This window comes from Bombina bombina, chromosome 4, assembly GCF_027579735.1.
Source record: "Bombina bombina isolate aBomBom1 chromosome 4, aBomBom1.pri, whole genome shotgun sequence".
NCBI classification, from domain to species: Eukaryota; Metazoa; Chordata; class Amphibia; order Anura; family Bombinatoridae; genus Bombina; species Bombina bombina.
Window position 1 is genome coordinate 355,699,791 of NC_069502.1, and position 24,695 is coordinate 355,724,485.

Genomic DNA, 24,695 nt, shown 5'->3' on the forward strand with positions numbered 1-24,695 from the left:
CCAATCGGAATTAAGGTAGGAAAATCTGATTGGCTGATGGAATCAGCCAATCAGATTGAGCTCGCATTCTATTGGCTGTTCCGATCAGCCAATAGAATGCGAGCTCAATCTGATTGGCTGATTGGATCAGCCAATCGGATTGAACTTGAATCTGATTGGCTGATTCCATCAGCCAATCAGATTTTCCTACCTTAATTCCGATTGGCTGATAGAATCCTATCAGCCAATCGGAATTGAGGGGACGCCATCTTGGATGACGTCCCTTAAAGGAGCCGTCATTCGTCGTAGTCCGTCGGTGAAGAAGGTGGTTCCGCGTTGGCGGAAGGAAGATTCAAGACCCGGCTTGGAAGATGACTTCGCCCGGATAGAAGACCTCTTCAGCGCCTCTTTGAAGATGACATCGGCCGGATCGAAGACTTCTTCAGCGTCGCCTGGATGATGACTTCATCGGATGGAAGATTTCTTCAGCGCCGCTTGGAGGATTAACTTCTTCCGCTCCGGATGTCCTCTTCAGTTCCATCGGTGGCTCGGCTGAGTGAAGACGACTCAAGGTAGGATGATCTTCAGGGGATTAGTGTTAGGTTTTTGTAAGGGGGGTTTGGGTTAGATTAGGGGTATGTGGGTGGTGGGTTTTAATGTTGGGGGGGGGGTTGTATTTTTATTTTACAGGCAAAAGAGCTGAACTTTTTGGGGCATGCCCCCACAAATGGCCCTTTTAAGGGCTGGTAAGGTAAAAGAGCTTTGAAATTTATGTAATTTAGAATAGGGTAGGGATTTTTTTTATTTTGGGGGGGTTTGTTATTTTATTAGGGGGCTTAGATTAGGTGTAAGTAGCTTAAAATTGTTGTAATATTTTTAACATGTTTGTAACTTAATTTTTTATTTTTTGTAACTTAGCTTTTTTTATTTTTTGTACTTTAGTTAGTTTATGTAATTGTATTTCATTGTAGTTCTTTGTAGGTAGTTTATTTAGTTAATTTAATGATAGTGTAGTATTAGGTTTAATTGTAACTTAAGTTAGGATTTATTTTACAGGTAATTTTATATTTCTTTTAGCTAGGTAGTTATTAAATAGTTAATAACTATTTAATAACTATTCTAACTAGCTAAAATGAATACAAAGTTACCTGTAAAATAAATATAAATCCTAAGATAGCTAGAATATAATTATTAATTATATTGTAGCTATCTTAGGGTTTATTTTACAGGTAAGTATTTAGTTTAAATAGGAATAATTTATTAAAGTATAGTGTAGTGTTAGGTGTAATTGTAACTTAGGTTAGGATTTATTTCACAGGTACATTTCTCTTTATTTTAGCTAGGTAAGCTATTAAATAGTTAATAACTATTTAATAGTTATTGTACATGGTTAAAATAAATTGAAAGGTACCTGTAAAATAAAAATAAATCCTAAGATAGCTAGAATATAATTATTATTTATATTGTAGCTATATTAGGGTTTATTTTAAAGGTAAGTATTTAGTTTTAAATAGGATTCATTTAGTTAATAAGAGTTAATTTATTTAGATTTATTTAATTAATATTTAAGTTAGGGGGCGTTAGGGTTAGGGTTAGGTTTAGGGGTTAATAATTTTATTACAGTGGCGGCGGCGTAGTGGGGGGCAGGATAGGGGTTAATAAATTTATTATAGGTGGCGACGGTGTAGGGGGGGCAGATTAGGGGTTAATAAATGTATTATAGGTGGCGACGGTGTAGGGGGGGCAGGATAGGGGTTAATACATTTAATATAGGTTGCGGCGGGTTCAGGGAGCGGCGGCTTAGGGGTTAATACATTTATTATAGTTGCGGTGGGCTCCGGGAGCGGCGGTTTAGGGGTTAATATGTATAGAGTAGCTTGCGGTGGGCTCCGGGAGCAGCGGTTTAGGGGGTAATAACTTTATTTAGTTGCGGCGGTGTAGGGGGGGTCAGATTAGTGGTGTTTAGACTCGGGGTACATGTTAGGGTGTTAGGTGTAGACAGCTCCCATAGAAATCAATGGGATGTCTGTCAGCAGCGAACTTGTACTTTCGCTATGGTCAGACTCCCATTGATTCCTATGGGATCCGCCGCCTCCAGGCTGGCGCTTTGAAAACCAGGTACGCTGGGCCGTAAAAGTGCCGAGTGTACCTGCTAGTTTTTTGATAGCTAGCAAAAGTAATTAGAATGTGCCGCACTTGTGTGCGGAACATCTGGAGTGACGTAAGAATCGATCTGTGTCGGACTGAGTCCGGCGGATCGAAGCTTACGTCACAAAATTCTACTTTTGCCGGTCTCGAGCCTTTGATAACTAAGGCGTATCAGCCTCGCCACAAATACGCTGCGGAATACGCAGCGTATTTGAGGTTGACGGCTTGATAACTAGGCCCCATAGACTGTTAGTGGGTGACTCTATTTTGAGGAATGTGTATTTAGGTGAAAGTAAAGGAGAAACAAGGGAGGTTAGATGTCTTCCAGGAGCTACTGCTCACAGGGATAAGAATCATATTTTGAGAATTGTTAAGGCAGCAGGAAAGGGAAGTGAGTTAGATGTGATTGTACATTTAGGAACAAATGATCTGGCTAGTAATCATGTTGCTGCTGTTCAGAAAGAGTTTTGTGACCTGGGTAATCATTTAGAGACTGTGGCATCAACTCTATCATTTTCTGCTATTTTACCTGTGTATGACCAGGAAGCAGGAAAGATGGAGCGGATAACAACATTTAATTCTGGGTTAGATAAGTGGTGCAGGGAACGAGGATTTGGTTTTATTGACCATTATAGCTCTGTTTGGAAAGATACTAGGTTATTTAGGAGAGATGGCTTGCATTTGGATGCTAAAGGAACAGAGTATTTGGGAGAGGAGTTCAAATACTTTATTAGAAATCATTTAAACTAATAAAGGGGGGTAGCATTAATATATCCACCTGCCCCCCACAGCATGCCAAAACTGTTAGTCCAAGTAACAATTCTAGAAATTCTAGTAGAAAAATATTGTGTGCAATTCTGGAGACCATATCTTCAGAAGGATATTAACAAACTTGAATCTGTGCAAAGGAGGGCTACCAAAATGGTACATGGTCTAAAAAATAAAACTTACCAGGATAGGCTCAATTACCTAAATATGTATAGCTTAGAGGAGAGAAGGGAAAGAGGTGATATGATAGCAACTTTCAAGTACATTAAAGCGTTTAGTAAAACTGAGGCTGTGGGTATTTTACATAAAATGGAAAATTCAAGAACAAGGGGCTCAAGCTAAAGGGTAGTAGATTCAGGAGTAATTTGAGGAAGCACTTCTTTACAGAAAGAGTGATTGATTTATGGAATAAACTTCCTCAAGAGGTAGTAGCAACAAACACTGTGGGGGACTTTAAAAATGCATGGGACAAGCATAGGGCTATCCTACGAACTAGATAAGTTTATACTGTTAGGTAAGGTCGGGCAGACTTGCTGGGCCTATGGCTCTTATCTGCCGTCAATATGTATGTTTCTATGTTTCTATGTTTCTATTTCCGTTATAACCTTACAATATATAAATTAAATTTAGAACAAAAAAGCTAAAATTCATCTTCTATTTTTTGAAGATTTTTTTTTTTAATAAAAAGCGTGTATCTGATATGTCTATAGCTAATAACATATATAACTAAGTAAATCTTTGTTAGCCTAAGCAATCTTTTATTGGAGTAGAGCCTATTTGGAGTAATATGTCAGTAAAAAGATCTTTAAAAGATGGATGGTCTTCTTATCCTCTAAGTTGTACTATGTTATAAACTAATTATATTAATTACATTGACCAACTAATGGAACCTTGGATTAAAGATGGAATAAAAGCTTTTATCTTTGTGGCATACCACACTCATAATAACACCATCTATTAAAAATTATTCAAAAATAATACTGCACAAAAAAGTTCCAAGGGCTCAAAGAGGTCTCAGGTGTTAGAAACATAAAAGGCAGACAAAGGGCTTTAACCTTGAAAAACATACATATTCATCTAAAGCTATATGTATGTGTGTATGTATATATATATATATATATATATATATATATATATATATATATATATATATATATATATATATATGTTTATATATATATGTTTATATATGTGTACATATGTATGTATGTATTAATATGTGTGTATATATATATATATATATATATATATATATATATCTGTATATAGATTATTCCATACACAATAAAGACATTTTTATTTTTTCATTACGCTTTATTCCTGGATTATTTCTCCTCAGCTATCCTATGAAGAAAAAACTACTTTTTTATGAGGCGTCTCCAGGTTTCGTGTCACAGAGGGAGGGAGCAGTGTCTGATGTGAGAGGGAAGGCAGTGCACACGCTTCCTGTTTGGGTGCTCCTCCCATAACAAAGGATTTTTATTGAAAGGAGAAACAATCAGCTAGATTATGAGTCTTGCGTTAGCCTTAAAAAGCAGCGTTGAGAGGTCCCAACGCTGCTTTTTAACGCCCGCTGGTATTATGAGTCTGGCAGGTACAGGTGTACCGCTTACTTTTCTTCCATGACTCGAGCTTACCGCAAATCCCCTTACGTCAATTGCGTATCCTATCTTTTAAATGGGATTTTCCTAACGAGTCTTGGAAGAAGTGAGCGGTAGAACCTCTCCTGTCAAGACTCCTACTGCATTTAAAAGTCAGTAGTTAAGAGTTTTATGGGCTAACGCCGTAACATAAAACTCTTAACTAAAGTGCTAAAAAGTACACTAACACCCATAAACTACCTATTAACCCCTAAACCGACCCCCCCCCCACATCGGAAACACTTAAATAAAGTTTTAAACCCCTAATCTGCTGACCGGACATCGCCACCACTGTAATAAATATATTAACCGCTAAACCGCTGCACTCCTGCCTCGCAAACACTAGTTACATTTTATTAACCCCTAATCTGCCATCCCTAACATCGCAGACACCTACCTACATGTATTAACCCCTAATCTGCCGCCCCCAACGTCGCTGCTACTATATTAAATTTATTAACCCCTAAACCTAAGTCTAAACCTAAGTCTAACACTCCCCTAACTTAAATATAATTTAAATAAAATGAAATAAAATTACTACAATTAAATAAATTAATCCTATATAAAACTAAATACTTACCTATAAAATAAACCATAAGATAGCTACAATATAACTAATTGTTACATTCTAGGGTTTATATTTATTTTACAGGCAACTTTGTATTTATTTTAACTAGGTAGAATAGTTATTAAATAGTTATTAACTATATAATAACTTCCTAGTTAAAATAAGTACAAATATACCTGCAAAATAAATCCTGACCTTAATTACAATTACACCTAACACTACACTATCATTAAATTCATTACCTAAACTAACTACAATTAAATACAATTGAATTAAATAAACTAAAGTACAAAAACAAACAAACACTAAATTACAGAAAATAAAAAAATAATTACAAGAACTTTAAACTAATTACACCTAATCTAATCCCCCTAATAAAATAAAAAAGCTCCCCAAAATAATAAAAATCCCTACCCTACACTAAATTACAAATAGCCTTTAAAAGGGCTTTTTGCGGGGCATTGCCCCAAAAGTAATCAGCTCTTTTACCTGTAAAAAGAAATATAATACCCCCCAACATTAAAACCCACCACCCACACACCCAACCATACTATAAAACCCACCCAACCCCCCTTAATAAAACCTAACATTAACCCCTTGAAGATCACCCTACCTTGAGACGTCTTCACCCAGCCGGGAACAAGTGGTCCTCCAGAGGGGCAGAAGTCTTCATCCGATCCGGGCAGAAGAGGACCTCCAGACGGGCAGAAGGCTTCATCCAGGCACCATCTTCTATCTTCATCCATCCGGAATGGAGCGGGTCTATCTTGAAGCCAGCCGACACGGAGCATCCTCTTCTTCCGACGACTCCCGACGAATGAAGGTTCCTTTAAGTGGCGTCATCCAAGATGGCGTCCCTTGAATTCCGATTGTCTCATAGGATTCTATCAGCCAATCAAAATTAAGGTAGGAAAAATCCTATTGGCTGATTGGTGTTTGGTGTAGACATAAATTTTATTTCCCCATAGGAATCAATGGGGCTGTGTTAGAAGCTAAACACTGCTTTTTTGCAGGTGTTAGATTTTTTTCAGCTGAATCTGCCCCATTGTTTCCTATGGGGAAATCGTGCACAAGCAAATTTTACCTGCTCACCGCTACCGTAAGCAACGCTGGTATTGAGGTGAGATGTGGAGCTAAATTTTGCTCTACGCTCACCTTTTTGCAGATAACGCTGGGTTTAAAAAAACCTGTAATACCAGCGTTGTTTTGTGAGTGTGTGAAAAAAAATGCTCGTTAGCAACGCACCTCTGTTACTGCAAAACTCGTAATCTCGGTGATTGTTAGCTGCTTTTGTGCAGCTAACCATATGGTGAATCCTTAAGGAAAAACAGGTTATTAATTATGGCTCCAAAAAAATGGCACTGAATGATACATTTTAAATAACATCAGCTTTAGGTGATTTCTGCCTTCAGGGATCAGAGTTGCAATGCGGCACTGCAGCTATGCTTCAAGCACTCCCATCTCCAACCCTCCTGTTTGTTAGTGACAGAGAAGGTGTTGAATAAATAACAGCACCAGCCAATGAGATTATAATACTGCCTACTTCCAGGCATATTCCATTGCCATGGGGATTGAAATACATACAGTATATTTTTAAGAGGGAATGTTATTTTTGAGGTGCATTTTATTGCAGTAATTCAGACTCCTCAGCATGAAATAGTGTTTTCAGGTTCAGCTGAGGGAAGACCACTTCCTGCACTGAGGAGTAGTCCCAGCAGACATGCACCATGCAGCCTATGCACATTGCTGACTCCGGAATCCCCACCCAAAAAAAGCATATTTCAGAATTCTGCTCCTTACCTTCTATAGGAGCCATGGGGAGCTCTGTAAGGTTTTTTTTTTTTAACATGCAGAATTGCTGATAATGCTGTGATGCCCCTTGTGCGTATTTTATGCAGCTGAACTACTGCTTGCACAGTGACATTTGCGGTCAGCAGGATGGTTGCCTGGATCCGCCACTGTTCAGTGGGAGGGGGCACATGGGTGGGCAAGGAATTTACTAGGGGGGGGGCAATTGCCCCCTGTAGTGATGCCTATGCTCTAAATACAAGTGCAACCCAAATAACCCTCCACTTGTAATCTGACCCTTTATTTTTTAGTTTATGATGTTGCACATATTTCTACCTGCATCTTCAAACTGTTGCAACAAATACTTTAACAACCATAATGCATATAAATTATCTTAAGACACGGTCAATAGAACTTTTATTGCAAATCTGTTATACACTTCCTTACCTTCTCACTCCTGAGGTCCATGTTTGTAGCTTTTCTTTAGCATCCAGCTTTGTACAGACTGGTATACTGTCTGGCACATCATGTATGATAAAGTTACTCTAAAAACCAGGTAAGTAGTGTACCTATAACCATTCAGTTTACCTTAAATACAACCAGTAATTTACTTAAAGGGATATTAACCACTAAGGACTAGATTACAAGTGGAGTGCAAAAATTTTAGCTCTATTGTGTGCTAACATGCTCAAGTTAAAGGGACGGACAGTGTACTGTAAAATTGTTTTTCCCTCAATGTGTTTCCAATGACTTGTTATACGAGTTGTATAGTATAAAATGTATGAAAAATTGCTTCATTTTTTTTTTGAAAATGCTGTTTTTGTTCTTTGAAACTGAAAACTATTAAAAATGGGCTGAGCTTGTAGGGAAAACAGATCTTTTTATCTAATAACTTTCTCTAAACACACATGCTTCTTTATATTAAGTCTATCTGTAAACCAAAACCCAGTATTTAGCAAAAACAATTGGAAATTAACATTGTATTACTTATCTCTCATATCCCCCACTGGGAGTGTAATTTCTTCTTCTAAATATGCTTACATAGCCTTTTTATAGCCAATACTTAAAGTGATGGTAAAGATGGTCTAACGGTGCATTGAGTTTAAAATCCTTGCTATGATTAACATACGTCTTTATTTATTTATTTTTTTCACTATCATGCGCTTTACACATAAATTCTTTCCCAACATATTTCTTATTGTAACTCATCTCACAGGCCTTCTTTGATCCTCTGTTTTTTTTTGTTTTTTTTGTGACGTTTTCAACATTTATCCAATGAGGTTCTTAGTGAAAAAGCTTGCATATTCCTATGGCTCACATGACGTTGAATCCTTGGATTTGGAAAGTTATCAGGAAAGAAGCTTCAGGTGGTGATTAATTATTCACCAATTTTCTTAGAATTATCTGAACTTCTACAGGAAATTATATGCTTAGTGTATAACATTAATGTTATACACTTAATAGTTTTTTTGCAAATGAGGGAGGTTATTGGGTAGATGTACATTTCTATCTATATCAGAGAATGTAATACACAGATTTTGAAAGGTATGGAATTAGATAGATAGATAGATAGATAGATAGATATATTTAGATAGAGAGAGAGGGGGGGAGATAGATGATAGATAGATAGATGATAGATAGAAAGATAGATAGATAGATAGATAGATATATTTAGATAGAGAGAGAGGGGGGGAGATAGATGATAGATAGATAGATAGATAGATGATAGATAGATAGATAGATAGAAAGATAGATAGATAGATAGATATATAGAGAGAGATGATAGATAGATGACAGATAGATAGATAGATAGATAGATAGATAGATAGATAGATAGATATTGCGAGCATTATGACCCTTTTTGTAGTTCTCCAGAAAATCTTGCATTTTCAGCTGTTTTTTTCCAGACTTAGATTGCCTTTTTACAAGGGAGGGTAGTTTTGATCTTAGTTCTCAAGACCCTCAAGGTTTGATTACTGTGGGTTGACAGGTAAACATTTTTTTAATAAACTGAATTGATCAGACAAAGAATTCAGCTGTTCTTTTTATTCCAATGGTCTCATCACCACCAGATAGTTTTGATAATTCTAACAGTGTTGTATATTTAGTAGATAAAATAGTTCTATTAAGGAATGTCTGACAAGTTAGCATAGAGATAACTTAAGATTTTTTTTTGTATAACAATAATATTACATTGAGCTTCAAAATTTGCAAAAAAATTAAAGGATTAGATTATGCAGTACCTCTTACGTTTTTTTATTATAACCCTAAATGCAGTTTATACACTAAATACTAAATATAACATTTATAAAAACTTTCCTATTGCCAACTATATTTTAAAGCATATATCTCTCGATCTCAGTTAGTAACAAAGAAAGTATATTATTTAGATGTAAAATTGTCCTTTGTTGAAATCCTTGAAGAACACCACAATCAGAGTTAGAGTCATTAGAACACATAAATTATTTTTGCACACTATTAGGACTTATGTTGTTAATAAAGTATCTATTATGTGACATTTCAGCAACCTTATAGATAAGGAAATTTTAAACAGTACATGCCTTAACGCTACTTAACCCCTAAATAAAAAATGGAGCAAAAACTGAAATTTACTAATGCGCATACCATATTGACATTCTAGAAAATAATCAGTAATGTGGATCACCCATTCTATAGCATTGCCTTCCATGAAAGCAAATAACTAAACCTTTCACTAGCAACAAGGATGGATAGATAGATAGATAGATAGATAGATAGATAGATAGATAGATAGATAGATAGATAGATAGATAGATTTAGATAGAGAGAGAGGGGGGAGATAGATGATAGATAGATAGATGATAGATAGAAAGATAGATAGATCGATAGATAGATAGATTTAGATAGAGAGAGAGGGGGGGAGATAGATGATAGATAGATAGATGATAGATAGAAAGATAGATAGATAGATAGATAGATAGATAGATAGATAGATATAGAGAGATAGATGATAGATAGATGACAGATAGATGACAGATAGATGACAGATAGATAGATAGATAGATAGATAGATGATAGATAGATAGATAGATAGATAGATAGATAGATAGATAGATAGATAGATGACAGGTAGATATAGATATAGAAATACACTGTTTACACAGCCATCTGGGTTTTTTAAGTAAGATACATCCAAAAGCAATGGCAACTTTAAAAGGCCCATGGCCTGTTTATTTATCATTCACAGCAAATATCCAGTAAATACAATAAACAGCAAGTTTTAAGAATACAGTCCAAATTACAGAAAAATCTGTTTTACCACTAGTTAATACCAGTGTCTGCACTTCAGCAACTTCCTTAACTAGCAATAACCACCCCATTCACTGACAAAACCTGTATAGCCTCCGCACACTCCAGGTGAGTTTAATCAGGGTCATTAACATAGAGAAAATGAACACAGTAAAATCTGGACTGTATCCTACACATACAATCATCTAATAGTGGGGTGGAATATCAGCACACCCTACACTTTTGAATACTCCACCCCAGGGAACCTACAATGTACTATAAAATAGCAGGTTAGTTAAAGAACAGTCTTTTTCTGAAGCTGTCTTCCACATAATAGGGTAGTGACTTCTTTAAGCACTGGATCCTAAATACACTGTATCCACAATTCTGCCCAGTCCTGTGTCATATATCCTCCCACTAGCTCAGACCTTGTGGTGTGATCAACTATGGACATAAATTAATGAAGTAAGAATAGACTTTCAGCATTTCTATGTTTAACCCCAGCCCTATAGTAAACTGTAAAATGATAAGATTGCAAGGTTAGGAATCCCCTTGTCACCCTATCATTCCTATCTATAAAAGCTTATTCAGTTTAAGGGAGCATGATCAGTGACCAACTTTATTTACAGCACAGGAGACAATATTTTAGAGACAATATTTCCCGTTTGACAGTCTCAGTTATAGAGTAATTTGCCTTCCTGCTTAGATAGATAACTGGGTGTTCTTAGTCTTGAATTTACTGAGATAATGCTGCTTGCAAACCAATCTCAAAGGCATCTGTCTGTGCAACAAGTTCTTTAGAAAAATCAGGGGTTACTAGAACAGGTTGTGTACATAAAGCCTCCTTCAATTCTACAAAGGCTGTTAACACCCTGAAGACCACTTTACCATCAATAGAACTTTTGTCTTTTCAAGATCAGTAATTGTAGCAACATTTGGGGAACAGCTACTATAGTATTCAATAATCCCAAAGAAGTCTTGAGTTGCTTCTTAGTGAGGGGTCATGGTCAATTCTAAATTGCCTCCACTATTGCTAGCTGGGTTTTACCAATCCCTTCCCAATTGAATAACCTAGGTACTTTTCTTCCCCCAAACCTATGTTATACTTTGAAGGATAAGCTGTTAAGCCAGCTAAGTAAATAGAACACTTAACTGCTTGGGAGATGTGAGACCTAATCTGCAATGTGAATGACTACATCATCCAAAGAAGCTGCTTCATAGAATGTGTGGGAACAATCAAGTACACCGGACAATAGCATTTGTGAGGTAAAAAATCAAGTAGTAAACTTTTGCCAATCTCTGGGTATTGGATAAGCATCAAATTTTGACATACCCCTCTGGGACTTTATTAAGGCCCTTGACCAAGGCTGTTCATCAATATGCAGGTGGTTTGTCACAAGTTACTGAATCATGGAATCTGTATTTGCCTTTTGGCCAATTACCAGTTGCTACAAAGCTGCCATATTCTCTTGTTGTGTAGTTATAGCTTGTTGCTGGGCAACTGTTGCCTGCAGCTGTGTAGCTATATCTTGCAGTAAAGCATTCATAACTTCTTCCATTGTGTGATCTGCTAGTTATATTTTCCTCCTTACACTTACAGACTTCTTCAGTGCAGGACCTGCTAACTTCACCACATATGCTAGACAGCCTGTTTTTCTAAGTCTTTGGGGCCTATCTATAGAGCTCCGAATGGAGCTTGATGCCCCATGTTTCTGGCGAGCCTGCAGGCTCGCCAGAAACAGCAGTTATGAAGCTCCATAACCTGTCTGCGTGCTCTGATCAAGTACGATCGGGTTGATTGACACCTCCCTGCTGGCGGCCGATTGGCCACGAGTATGCAGGGGGCTGCATTGCACCAGGGGGCTGCATTGTGAGCTGCTGGTGCAATGCTGAATACGGAGAGCATATTGCTCTCCATATTCAGCGAGGTCTGGTGGACCTCATCCGCAATGTCGGATCAGGTCCGCCAGACCTTGATAAATATAGGCCTTTACCTGCACTTTAATCTAGGTATTTTAAGGAAGACATTCCAGAACGAATGCCAATTTTGAAATGCCTGTGGCCTGTTTATTTATAGTTTACAGTAAATCCAATAAACACATTTAAGCATATAGTCCAAAAAGTCAGCAATGTCTCCTTTAACGCTGGCTCATACCAGTGTCTTCAATACAGTACCTTTCTTTTCCAAAAATAACACAACACCCCCATTACTGACTTAACAAGCCCTTTAGAGCCTCAGCATGCTCCAGCTGAGCTTAATAAGGCTCATTAAAAAAGAGAGAAAGAATCTACTACAATTTGGATGAGATCACCCTGATAGTGGGATGGAGAATCGTACCATCCTACTCTTCCAAATGTTCCACCCCAGGGAACCCATCAAGCACAATAAATATATAAATCATATTGTCTTCCAGAAAAAACCTACATAAACAGTCTAGATTGGGCTAATTATGTATCACATAAACCATCCCTCCACATCAAACTCCACTCATACATTATTAAATACACACATACATATATATATATATATATATATATATATATATACATATTAAAGAGTATGGAACAAGACAAGCGCCAAAAGGCACACTTCGTGTAATACTTCAGATAGTTTACATATAGTATAACAGTGGGAAAAATCCGCTCTCACCTGGTTCAACCTCAAGGTATGAGGTATAAAAAGGGCATTTGTGTTCGTGTACTCTCATCTCTTGTAGTCCTCCTGTATGTCCTCAGGTCTCCAGGTGTCTCTGGAAGTCTGCAGCGTGTCCCTGGAAGTCTGCAACCTTAATTAGAAGGAGGCTAGGGCATGGGAGTGGGGGTAATGTGTACTAATTGAAATGTACACAACTAACACATAGTAAAGATAAAACCAGGTGTTTATTTATATATATATATATAATTAATTTTAACAGTAACAGATGAAAACCCACAAAAGTTCGTTTGTAGGCCAATCAAAATAGCGCTTCCTTGTAGTACAGAGAAATACTATAGAGCTATAGTCATACCAGGTGTTGTATCCAGCATACAAGGCTAGAAACACGGGTGGCTAATGCGCTCTACTAGACAGAAATTCAGGTATGGAGCACTTAAGGATATTCGCAGATCTGCTGTATAAAACTTTTTGATAAAGCAGTCCAATCCTTTATGCAGCTCCGTGTGAGTGTATGTGCACAGCGTGCAGTATTCTGGCGCGTGGCGGGGGGCGGAGCCTAACGCATTTCGTAACCAATGGGTTACTTCATCAGAGGTATGGGCCGCCCCCACCCTAGATCTATATATAGGCATTAGTGAGGCTGATTTGCCTCCTGAGTGCCCCATCTGTCGCCATTTTGCATAAGGGCAAAAGGATTTTCATTTCTTTCATGTATGAAACTCTGTGTGTGGTATTCAGAGACCGCATCTAGTCCCAGAACAGCTTCCTAGATTATTTACATAAGTTCACTATTCTGTCAAGATGTGCTAAAAAAAATTTTTATCAACACTTCTAAAGTTTGTAAATCCCCTCACACATTTCTATCATATACAGATTACCTCAGCTGGAAAGCGTGCCAGCTGATGTGGTAACATGAATAAAGGAATAAATATTATTATTAAAAACCGGATTCAGATTACACATAAATGAATAAAACATTTACAACATTTAAAAATACATTATATAGGTACACATAAAAATATTATTCAGTTGATAAAGTTGATAACAGAGCTGCATAAAGGATTGGACTGCTTTATCAAAAAGTCTTATACAGCAGATCTGCGAATATCCTTTAGTGCTCCATACCTGAATTTCTGTCTAGTAGAGCGCATTAGCCACCCGTGTTTCTAGCCTTGTATGCTGGATACAACACCTGGTATGACTATAGCTCTATAGTATTTCTCTGTACTACAAGGAAGCGCTTTTTTTGATTGGCCTACAAACGAACTTTAGTGGGTTTTCATCTGTTACTGTTAAAATTAATTTTATGTATATATAAATGAACACCTGGTTTAATCTTTACTATGTGTTAGTTGTGTACATTTCAATTAGTACACATTACCCCCACTCCCATGCCCTAGCCTCCTTCTAATTAAGGTGGCAGACTTCCAGGGACACGCTGCAGACTTCCAGAGACACCTGGAGACCTGAGGATATACAGGAGGACTACAAGAGATGAGAGTACACGAACACAAATGCCCTTTTTATACCTCATACCTTGAGGTTGAACCAGGTGAGAGCGGATTTTTCCCACTGTTATACTATATGTAAACTATATGAATGTATTACACAAAGTGTGCCTTTTGGTGCTTGTCTTTTTCCATACTCTTTCAGATTTTCAAGAGGAACCTCGCCCTGCGGGGGATCATCCTTTTTCTCACAGACGAGCAGCCTAATCTTTCACAGCACACAGGAACTAGCATTGTGGATTCTAATGAACAATATACATCCATAGACTTACCACATTTGATTGAATGAGACTGTTTGCTGCATAACCTGCAAGTGTCTTGTGTATATATATATATTCCAGGTAGTGGGATGGGAATATATTTTTTAAGACTAACAGCATACTCATACACTTCTAGCGCTGATTTCTATCTTTTCTATTATATATATATATATATATATGCATTTATATATCTCACTATACTTGCTAAACGTTTTGCTTTTGAAAAGTTGATGCATAAGAAGAAACCTAAAGTTAAACAAAGAAGATGAGTGAATTAATTAGTGTACACAACACAATAACGTTATTTGCCTCAGAAGCAAGAAAGACCTAATGATAAAAAATACAATTAAATAATTCCCATGCTCTTCTACCTATATTTTTAGATTTAGCAATACACAAGCCATCTACTTTTTACTTTCATATTTTAAAAACACTTTTTAAAGATATAAAAAGGACATTAATTGTCTTAAAAAATGTGCAACATATTTAATACTGTTAAAGAGAAAACCTTTCTCCGAATCAGATATATTGTTTTTATCATGTTTATCTTTACCTGTAATTTGCAGTACTTTGGGATAGAATTTGCTCCAGAATCTACACTGCTTGGCACGCATTTTTCTACTTGTCTTTGAGTCTTCTGCGTCTAAAATAAGGTATTGTTGCTCGTTGAGTGTGAAGACAGGCCATCTGTTTTCAAGAGATTGTGCCCCATTTGGATTTCTAAAAGATAAATATTTCAACATAATGGCTGTTACTAAAAGTACATTTTGTATGTGACTCTTTGGTATCCCATCCAGAATTAATTAATTATATATAGTCTCATCTTGGCTAAATAACCTATATAAAAAAGAGATAATTAAAAAAACAAAAACAAAAATGGTACTCAACAAAAGTTGAAATTTATGGGTTAATAGTGTAGTGGCTTACTTTGCAATGGGGTTGTGGTGGTTTAGGGATTAATAGTGTAGTAGATCAGTTTGCAATGTGGGTGTATAGCGGTTTAGGGGCTAATAGTGTAGTGTGTTAGATTGCAGTGTGGTGGTTTAGGGGCTAATCGTGTAGTTGTTTAGTTTCTGATGTTGGCGGGTGTCGGTTTTGGGGTAAATAGAAATGTTTAGTGCAGCTGTTTCCTTTGGCCAAACTCAGGTAGTGGAAAAACTTTCGCCTAGATTACGAATTTTGTCGGTAATGCTATGCGGTGCTAACGAGCGGTTTTACCTCACCGCTTACCTACAAACCCGGCTTTAGCCGCAAAAAAAGTGAGCGTAGAGCAAAATTTAGCTCCACATCTCACCTCAATACCAGCGCTGCTTACGGTAGCAGTGAGATGGCAAAACGTGCTTGTGCACGATTTCCCCATAGGAAGCAATGGGGAAGAGCCGGCTGAAAAAAAAACTAACACCTGCAAAAAAGCAGCGTTCAGCTCCTAACGCAGCCCCTTTGATTCCTATGGGGAAATACTAAACACCCCTAATATTACACTTATTAACCCCTAATCTGCCGCCCCCGACATCACCGCAACCTACATTATAATATTAACCCCTAATCTGCCACTCCGGACACCGCCGCCACCTACATTATACTTATGAATCCCTAATCTGCCACCCCCAATGTCGCCACAACCTACCTACACTTATTAACCCCTAATCTGCCGCCCCCAACGTCGACACCACTATATTAAAGTTATTAACCTCTAAACCTAAGTCTAACCCTAACCCTAAAACCCCCTAACTTAAATATAATTTAAATAAATCTAAATAAAATAACTATCATTAACTAAATTATACCTATTTAAAACTAAATACTTACCTTAAATATAAACCCTAAGCTAACTACAATATAACTAATAGTTACATTGTAACTAGCTTAGGGTTTATTTTTATTTTGCAGGGAACTTTGGATTTATTTTAACTAGGTAGAATAGTTATTATATAGTTATTAACTATTTAATAGCTACCTAGTTAAAATAAAGACAAATTTACCTGTAAAATAAATCCTAACCTAAGTTACAATTACACCTAACACTACACTATAATTAAATTAATTACCTAAACTAAATATAATTAAATACAATTTAAAAAAATTATCTAAAGAACGAAAGAAAAAAACCCCACTAAATTACAGAAAATAACAAAATAATTACAAGTTTTTTAAGCTAATTACACCTAATCTAATCCCCCTAATAAAATAAAAAAGCCCCACAAAATAATAAAAAGCCATACCCTATACTAAATTACAAATAGCCCTTAAAAGGGCCTTTTGGGGGGCATTGCCACAAAGTAATCAGCTCTATTACCTTTTAAAAAAAAGGACAATACGCCCCCAACATTAAAATCCACCACCCACACACCCAACCCTACTCTAAAACCCACCCAATACCCCCTTAAAAAAACCTAACACTAACCCCTTGAAGATCACCCTACCTTGAGAAGTCTTCACCCAGCTGGGCCGAAGTCCTCAACGAAGCCAGACGAAGTGGTCCTCCAGACGGACAGAAGTCTTCATCCAAGCCAGGAAGAAGAGGTCCTCCAGATGGGCAGAAATCTTCATCCAGACGGCATCTTCTATCTTTATCCATCCAGCGCAGGGCGGCTCCATCTTCAAGACATCCGACGCGGAGAATCCTCTTCAAACGAAGTCCAACTGAAGAATGAAGGTTCCTTTAAATGACGTCATCCAAGATGGCGTCCCTTGAATTCCGATTGGCTGATAAAATTCTATCAGCCAATCAGAATTAAGGTAGAAAACATCCTATTGGCTGATGCAATCAGCCAATAGGATTGAGCTTGCATTCTATTGGCTGATCCAATCAGCCAATAGAATGCAAGCTCAATCCTATTGGCTGATTGGATCAACTTAATTCCGATTGGCTGATAGAATTCTATCAGCCAATCAGAATTCTAGGGACGCCATCCTGGATGACATCATTGAAAGGAACCTTCATTCTTCAGTTGGACTTCATTTGAAGAGGATGCTCCGCGTCGCATGTCTTGAAGATAGAGCCGCTCCGCGCCGGATGGATGAAGATAGAAGATGCCGTCTGGATGAGGACTTCCGCCCGTCTGGAGGACCTCTTCTTCCCGGCTTCGATGAAGACTTCCGCCTGGCTTCATTGAGAACTTCGGCCCGGCTGGGTGAAGACTTCTCAATGTAGGGTGATCTTTAAGGGGTTAGTGTTAGGTTTTTATTAAGGGGGTATTGGGTGGGTTTTAGAGTAGGGTTGGGTGTGTGGGTGATGGGTTTTAATGTTGGGGGGGTATTGTACTTTTTTTTAAAGGTAATAGAGCTGATTACTTTGGGGCAATGCCCCGCAAAAGGCCCTTTTAAGGGCTATTTGTAATTTAGTATAGGGTAGGGCTTTTTATTATTTTGGGGAGATTTTTTATTTTATTAGGGGGATTAGATTAGGTGTAATCTGTAAACTGTAATTTAGTGTTTGCTTTTTTCGTACTTTAGATAATTTTTTTAAATTGTATTTAATTTTTATTTAGTTTAGGTAATTAATTTAATTATAGTGTAGTGTTAGGTGTAATTGTAACTTAGGTTAGGATTTATTTTACAGGTAAATTTGTCTTTATTTTAACTAAGTAGCTATTAAATAATTAATAATTATTTAATAACTATTCTACCTAGTTAAAATAAATACAAAGTTGCCTGTAAAATAAAAATAAATCCTAAGCTAGCTACAATGCAACTATTAGTTAAATTGTAGCTAGTTTAGGGTTTATTTTATAGGTAAGTATTTAGTTTTAAATAGGAATAATTTAGTTAATTGTCGTTATTTTATTTAGATTTATTTAAATTATATTTAAGTTAGGGGGGTGTTAGGGTTAGACTTAGATTTAGGGGTTAATACTTTTAATGTAGTTGCGGCAACATTGGGGCGGCAGATTAGGGGTTAATAAATGTAGGTAGGTGTCGGCAATGTTAGGGACGGCAGATTAGGGGTTAATAAAATTTAACTAGTGTTTGCGATGTGGTAGTGCGGCGGTTTAGGGGTTAATATATTTTTTTATAGTGGCTATGTCCGGTTCGGCAGATTAGGGGTTAAAAATATGTTTTTAGTGTTTGCGATGTGGGGGGGGCTCGGTTAAAACTTTTAACTACTGACTTTTAAATGCGGTATCAGTCTTGACAGGAGAGGCTGTACCGCTCACTTTTTGGAAGACTCGTAATACTGGCGTTATGCAAGTCCCATTGAAAATATAGGATACACAATTGACGTAAGTGGATTTGCGGTATTTTCGAGTCGGACCAAAAAAGTGAGCGGTACACCTGTCATTTCAAGACTCGTAATACCAGCGGGCGTTAAAAAGCAGCGCTGGGACCTCTCAACGCTGCTTTTTAAAGCTAACGCAAGACTCATAATCTAGGTGTTTGATTGTTAAATGTGATTGTGTTCGAGCAATCGAATTTACATTCAACTTCTAATATGAGGAGACATTCTCAATGCCCCACACATAAAGAATATGAGGATCTTAAATTACTGCGAGTTTGCCCAAATTAATGCTACTTGTAATATGTATTTGAGCATAAAGTACGATCTTGTGATTGCGTTTACACTCCTCACGCTAACGATAGTGATTCACTCGTAATCTGGCCCTAAATATGTTATCTAATTTAAAGGTGCTACATGATATAGCTTAGTTTTCGTATCTCACCAGAACTCAAAAGATTTAAATCATTAGTGCCTTTGATAGACATCAATACCATATAGTCAGTAAATTAAATGTGTAGAGTACTTTAGCTGACGAGGGCTGTTGCTGAAATAAGTATAAATTATAAAAATAGCCATAACTCTAAGGGGTCGATTTATGAAGCAGGGGATGCTGCTTCCGACCCACTCCGCTTCAGGTCCACCCAGGTCGTAAGACCGCTGCTCCTTAACTTGTCCGACATCTCTGAAGGAGCGGACAGCAATCAGCCCGATCAGATAAGATCGGGTTGATTGGCACCCCCTGCAGATTCGGGGGCCAATTGGCTGCAAATCTGCAGGGGGTGGCATTGCACAAGCATTTCACTAGAAATGCTTGTGCCGTGATAAATTTATTGCTGTGCGCATCATGTTTACCCACACACCGGCCCCTAAGAGTGAAGTTGGTCTAATCTACAAATTGAGTATTGAAATCAGCTGTGATAAAGGTATGTTGGGTCTTGGCTACTATTATGATGTGCAGTTTTTTTGTTTGGAATTCATACTTTTGGATGAATCCCTTAAACTGTTTGTATATCAACTTTTTTTATTAGCTAATGTTGTATTAGTGCCGTTTTTATTTAGATTGTTCTTATTTCTTGAGTGGCATGTTTCACTCTTTTTCATCAATCAACATAGAAGCAAAATCAAAAGAACCAATCACAAGGGGAATGTAAAAAAACGTATATGTGTTAACTTTATACACAGCCTAGGGCAGATATTAGTTTTTAGTAGAGTTTGAGGGTAAAAACACACCAGCAGAGTGTTAAAATGGGGACTGATTACCTAATTAATTCTGACAGTTAGAAAGAAATAACAACATTTTTATGTATAACTGGTACAGAAAGTAAATGCAAATCACAAATAACAGTACACACAGAAACATGTATACACTGGCACACACAAACCATTTAATACAAAAAATAGTTGTAATCTTTTGTACATTAAATGTGAATCACTAGCAAGTGGTACGTGTTGGTAAAACACAGCAAGGGGGAGGGTTGTTTGACTATAACTGGTAGGGGAATTCCATTAGAGTGTAAAGGAAGGGAGAGCTATGCAGCTAAGAACAAAACGAAGGCAGCACTCCATGAATTCAATAACTTACAACTTTAATGAAACAAGTTAAAATCAACACTCATGACACAAGACATGGATGGAGAGGAGGAGCAACTAGTTTAAGAATTCCCAGGGATAGAAGAATAAGAACTGTTAACAGATATTGCCATAGAGAGCTAGATTTATCATACTACTGGCAGACAGGGGCATACATCCTCGCCCTTGTTTGCCCGGCATCACCAGTTGAATGTAGAAGTGCGCTGCCTGCATTTATCATTGCACACATACGCTCATTTGCAACTTCGCCCCCTGCCCATGTGCAGTCAATCACACACGGACAGCTGCTGTCAACCTCATTGGTCCAAAAATTCTGGGGAGATTGATATATGCCACATAACAGATGGAGAATAGAGTTGAGAAGCAGAGGTCTGATGACCGCTGCTTCTTAAATCTTGACTAAAGGCTCAGCCAATGGGGGTTGTAGAGAGAGCAGACATTCTTATCTTTTTTTCCACTATCCACTATTGCCTTCTTTGTCTGATTACACAAAAGCAGGTGCAACTGAAAATAATCATTAATCAACTTCATGTTTACGTAGCTGCAACATAGACAATACTTAAGCGAGGACATTTGCTGTATAGGTGGAGATACAATGGGCAGAAGTAGTTTTTTTAAATAACAAAATAAGGGCAAAGATATTTGTAAAAGTTTAATACACTCCAATAGTTCTAATGGATCATTGGAAATTCATTAAAGGGGGGATTTTCCAGCACACTGTCCTTTAAGGCATATAAATATTTGGTTCAACTTTGGTTGATTTCAAGGGCGTGAAGTTTATCATTTCAAGTATCCAAAACCCAAATCCAGAATAATGTGCACCCAATAAAACACCTTACAGTGATAATTAAAGTTCATTAAACAATTTTTTTTTATATATACGGATAGAATGTTTCAACAATTAGGCGCCTCGTTGCAGATATACCCAAATACAATTTTTTTAAAGTATTTAAAGGGCCATAATACTTATATGCTAAATCACTTGAAAGTGATGCAGCATAACTGTTAAAAGCTTACAGGAAAATATCACCTGAACATCTCATCAAAAGAGAGATATTTTACCTCACAATTTCCTCAGCTCCCCAGAGAAAGTGCTGTGTAAACAGCTAAGCTTCAGCTTCCGTCCAGCTGCAGGTAAAAAAATAAAGAAAAGAAATGAACAGCAGCCAATCAGCATCAGCAGTGCTGAGGTAATGAACTGTGATCTCATGAGATTTCATAGTAAACTTCCTTAAACTGAATAGGGAAATAACATGAGTGTGCATGAGGCTCGCTCCCTTGCAAGTCCCGGGACAGGCATGCTGATTTGCTGCTTAAATTCCTTTACAATGGGGTGTGAATACTTAAGACATTTTGAGGTAAAATATCTTTCTTTTTTTCATAGAGATGTTCAGGTGATATTTTCTAGTCAGCTTTTAACAGCTATGCTGCAATGTGTTTCAACCTTTGGGCATCCTGTCCCTTTAAGTGTAATATTGATGGTAAAAAACTGGATTGATTCTCACTCCACTGACGTTTAGTTTTAAAAGGCTCTTATCTGTACTGTTGTGGCCAACTAGGAACATATTTAAATGAGTTACTATACTGTTCAAACAAATCTGTACACAATGTAGCAGGGTTATTCCTTAAAAATGTGGAGTATGTGCTTCTTACTATCAGGGCAACTGGAAAACCACAGTTTTCATTTAAAAAAAGGACAAAATAAATACTGACATCATATGGTATTTTTTTAACTGTGCAAATTAAACAATATCCATTTTATTGAGAATTCATTTAAAGGGACACTGAAACCTAATTTTATATTTCATGATTGAGATAGAGCATGCAATTTTAAGCAACTTTCTAATTTACTCCTATTATCAATTTGTCTTCGTTCTCTTGCTATCTTTATTTAAAAAAAGAAGGCATCTAAGCTATTTTTTGGTTTAGAATCCTGGACAGCACTTGTTTATTGGTGGGTGAATTTATCAACCAATCAGCAAGAATAATCCAGGTCGTTGGGCCAGCATCTAAACTTACATTCTTGCTTTTCAAATAAAGATACCAAGAGAATGAAGAACATTTGATAATAGGAGTAAATTAGAAAGTTGCTTAAAATTGCATGCTCTATCTGAATCATGAAAGAAAAACAATTGGGTTCAGTGTCCCTTTAAATGAATGCTTAATAAAATTTATATTGTTAAATTTGCACAGTTAAAAAAATACGATATGATGTCAGTATTTATTTTGTCCTTTTTTAAATGAAAACTGTGGTTTCTCCAGTTGCCATTATAGTAAGAAGCGAATACTCCACCTTTTTTAAGGAATAACCCTGCTACATTGTGTAGAGATTTGTTTGATCAGTGTAGTAACTAATTTTATATTTGTTCCTAGTTGGCCACAGCAGTAGAGATAAGAGTCTTTTTAAAACTAAACATCAGTGGAGTGAGAATCAATCCAGTTTTTAACATCCTTTAATTTTGAATAATTATGAGTTATTATGAGTAATATAATTACTAGAGTGGTACAGCTATTACTTGAACAATATAGATGTTGTACATGAGACATTGGCCTCTGTTTATTATTGAGCAGACAGACAGGTTCCCAATTAGAAAATCTGCCCACCCGAGATTCCGAGAAGCAATGCTGTCAAGCAAATTGTTCAGATTAGTCCTACATTTTTAACCCCCAGCTAACTCTGTTGACCGCTGCTTCTTAACTGTCATCTGCAGGCTTGCTGATGTAGGCCTGCACTGAAGGAGCTCCAAAGCTACATCAGCAGCTTGATAAATGGAACCTATTGGATCACAGGCCTAGAGGCACAGTTTGATGTCATCCAGAATAGCAATAATTCACATTACACTAAAACAGATGATAATGATGACTCTACACAACAACACAACCACCAACAAATGTTAATAAATACAAAAATATATAACAAGAATGTATCCTGAAGAAAAAAGCAAAATATATTTTCTTTGAAAGATATAATTTCTCATGATCCATATGAGTTGCAATAACTTCTAATAGGTGACTTTTATGTTACTCTAGGATCAAAAAGGGAACAGTGCACCCACATGCTAAATCATAAAGGGCCGATTATGAGCGGAGAATAGATTGTGGTGTTCATTACACTCTTATCCAAATTACAAGTGGTGCGCGCAAACTACCTCTCTACTCTATTAACCCCTAAACCATCACAGCCTCACATTGCAAACTACCCCTCTACTCTATTGACCCCAAACCACCATTGCAAAATACCCACTAACATCTAAACCCCCATAACCAGCGATCCCTCTTACCTAACACCCCCTAAGTTACCCCAAAAAGAAACCTAACCTTACCTGAAAAAAACTAACCTTAACTAAAAAATAAAATAACCTAACATTATAGGGAAAAAAACTACCATTACAGAAAAAAACTAAAACCTACCATTACAGAAAAAACAAACAAATTGTCAAAAATAAAAAAACAATCATGCCTATTCTAAAATTAAAGCCCCACTTAAAAAAATAAACCCACCCCCCCCCCCCAATTTATTTTTATTTTTATAGCAATAGCCATTAAAATGGCTTTTTGTAGAGCATTGCCCTAAAGTGACTATTGGCTGATTTTCAAATTCAAATCAGCCAATAGAATGAAAGCTTTTCTATTGGCTTATCTGAAATTGAAAATGAAAATTTGATCTCACATAAAAAGCACTAATATTGATGTTTAATTGTAGTGACTTCAAACAATAACACCATCCTGGTTAACTGCCTTTTTGACAGAGGCTTCATGAGTGATGAAGATGCAAAATCAGTCCTCAGCGACATAAAGAGCTCAAGGTATGAGCAAAGTTATATGAGCACATATAACAATAATAATTTTATATAACACTGCACAAGCTGTCAGGGATGTTGGGAAACTGGAGAGACTCTAAAGATGTTTTACTCCACATAATTAAAAAAATTTCATTACAATCTCAAGGACATGTATACAATATAACATCATTGCCAGCCTAGGAATTTCCAATTTGTTTGAGACAGTGGCTTAAAGTGTCATATAAATAAAGGAGATAACTGTACCAAGAAAGCCATTCTCCATAGTCATACAACTAACTCTATGGAAAATAACCTGCTAAGAGAATATGCTTGGGATAAAAGAAGTTACGTTGTCTGTCTAGGTCCAGTAGTACAGTTAGGTTCATGACTGCATTTCCCTGTACTGCTCATTCTTTCTCAGTCTCTCTCAAAGGTTGGGCTTTTCTTACAACCTCAATCCATCTGACTAACATTCTCCTTCTCGACACATTCCAAACCATTTACATAAGCTCTGAAATATGA

General features: G+C 36.9%; 1 protein-coding gene across 1 annotated transcript in view; it reads right to left on the bottom strand.

Moving 5' to 3' along the window:
• Positions 1 to 24,695, bottom strand: part of BCHE (butyrylcholinesterase) — a 582,206-nt gene that overhangs the window by 65,771 nt on the left and 491,740 nt on the right. Inside the window, exon 5 of the mRNA XM_053710110.1 lies at positions 15,136 to 15,302. Within this exon, the coding sequence (XP_053566085.1) occupies positions 15,136 to 15,302 (167 nt within the window). The remainder of the gene's footprint in view (positions 1 to 15,135; positions 15,303 to 24,695) is intronic.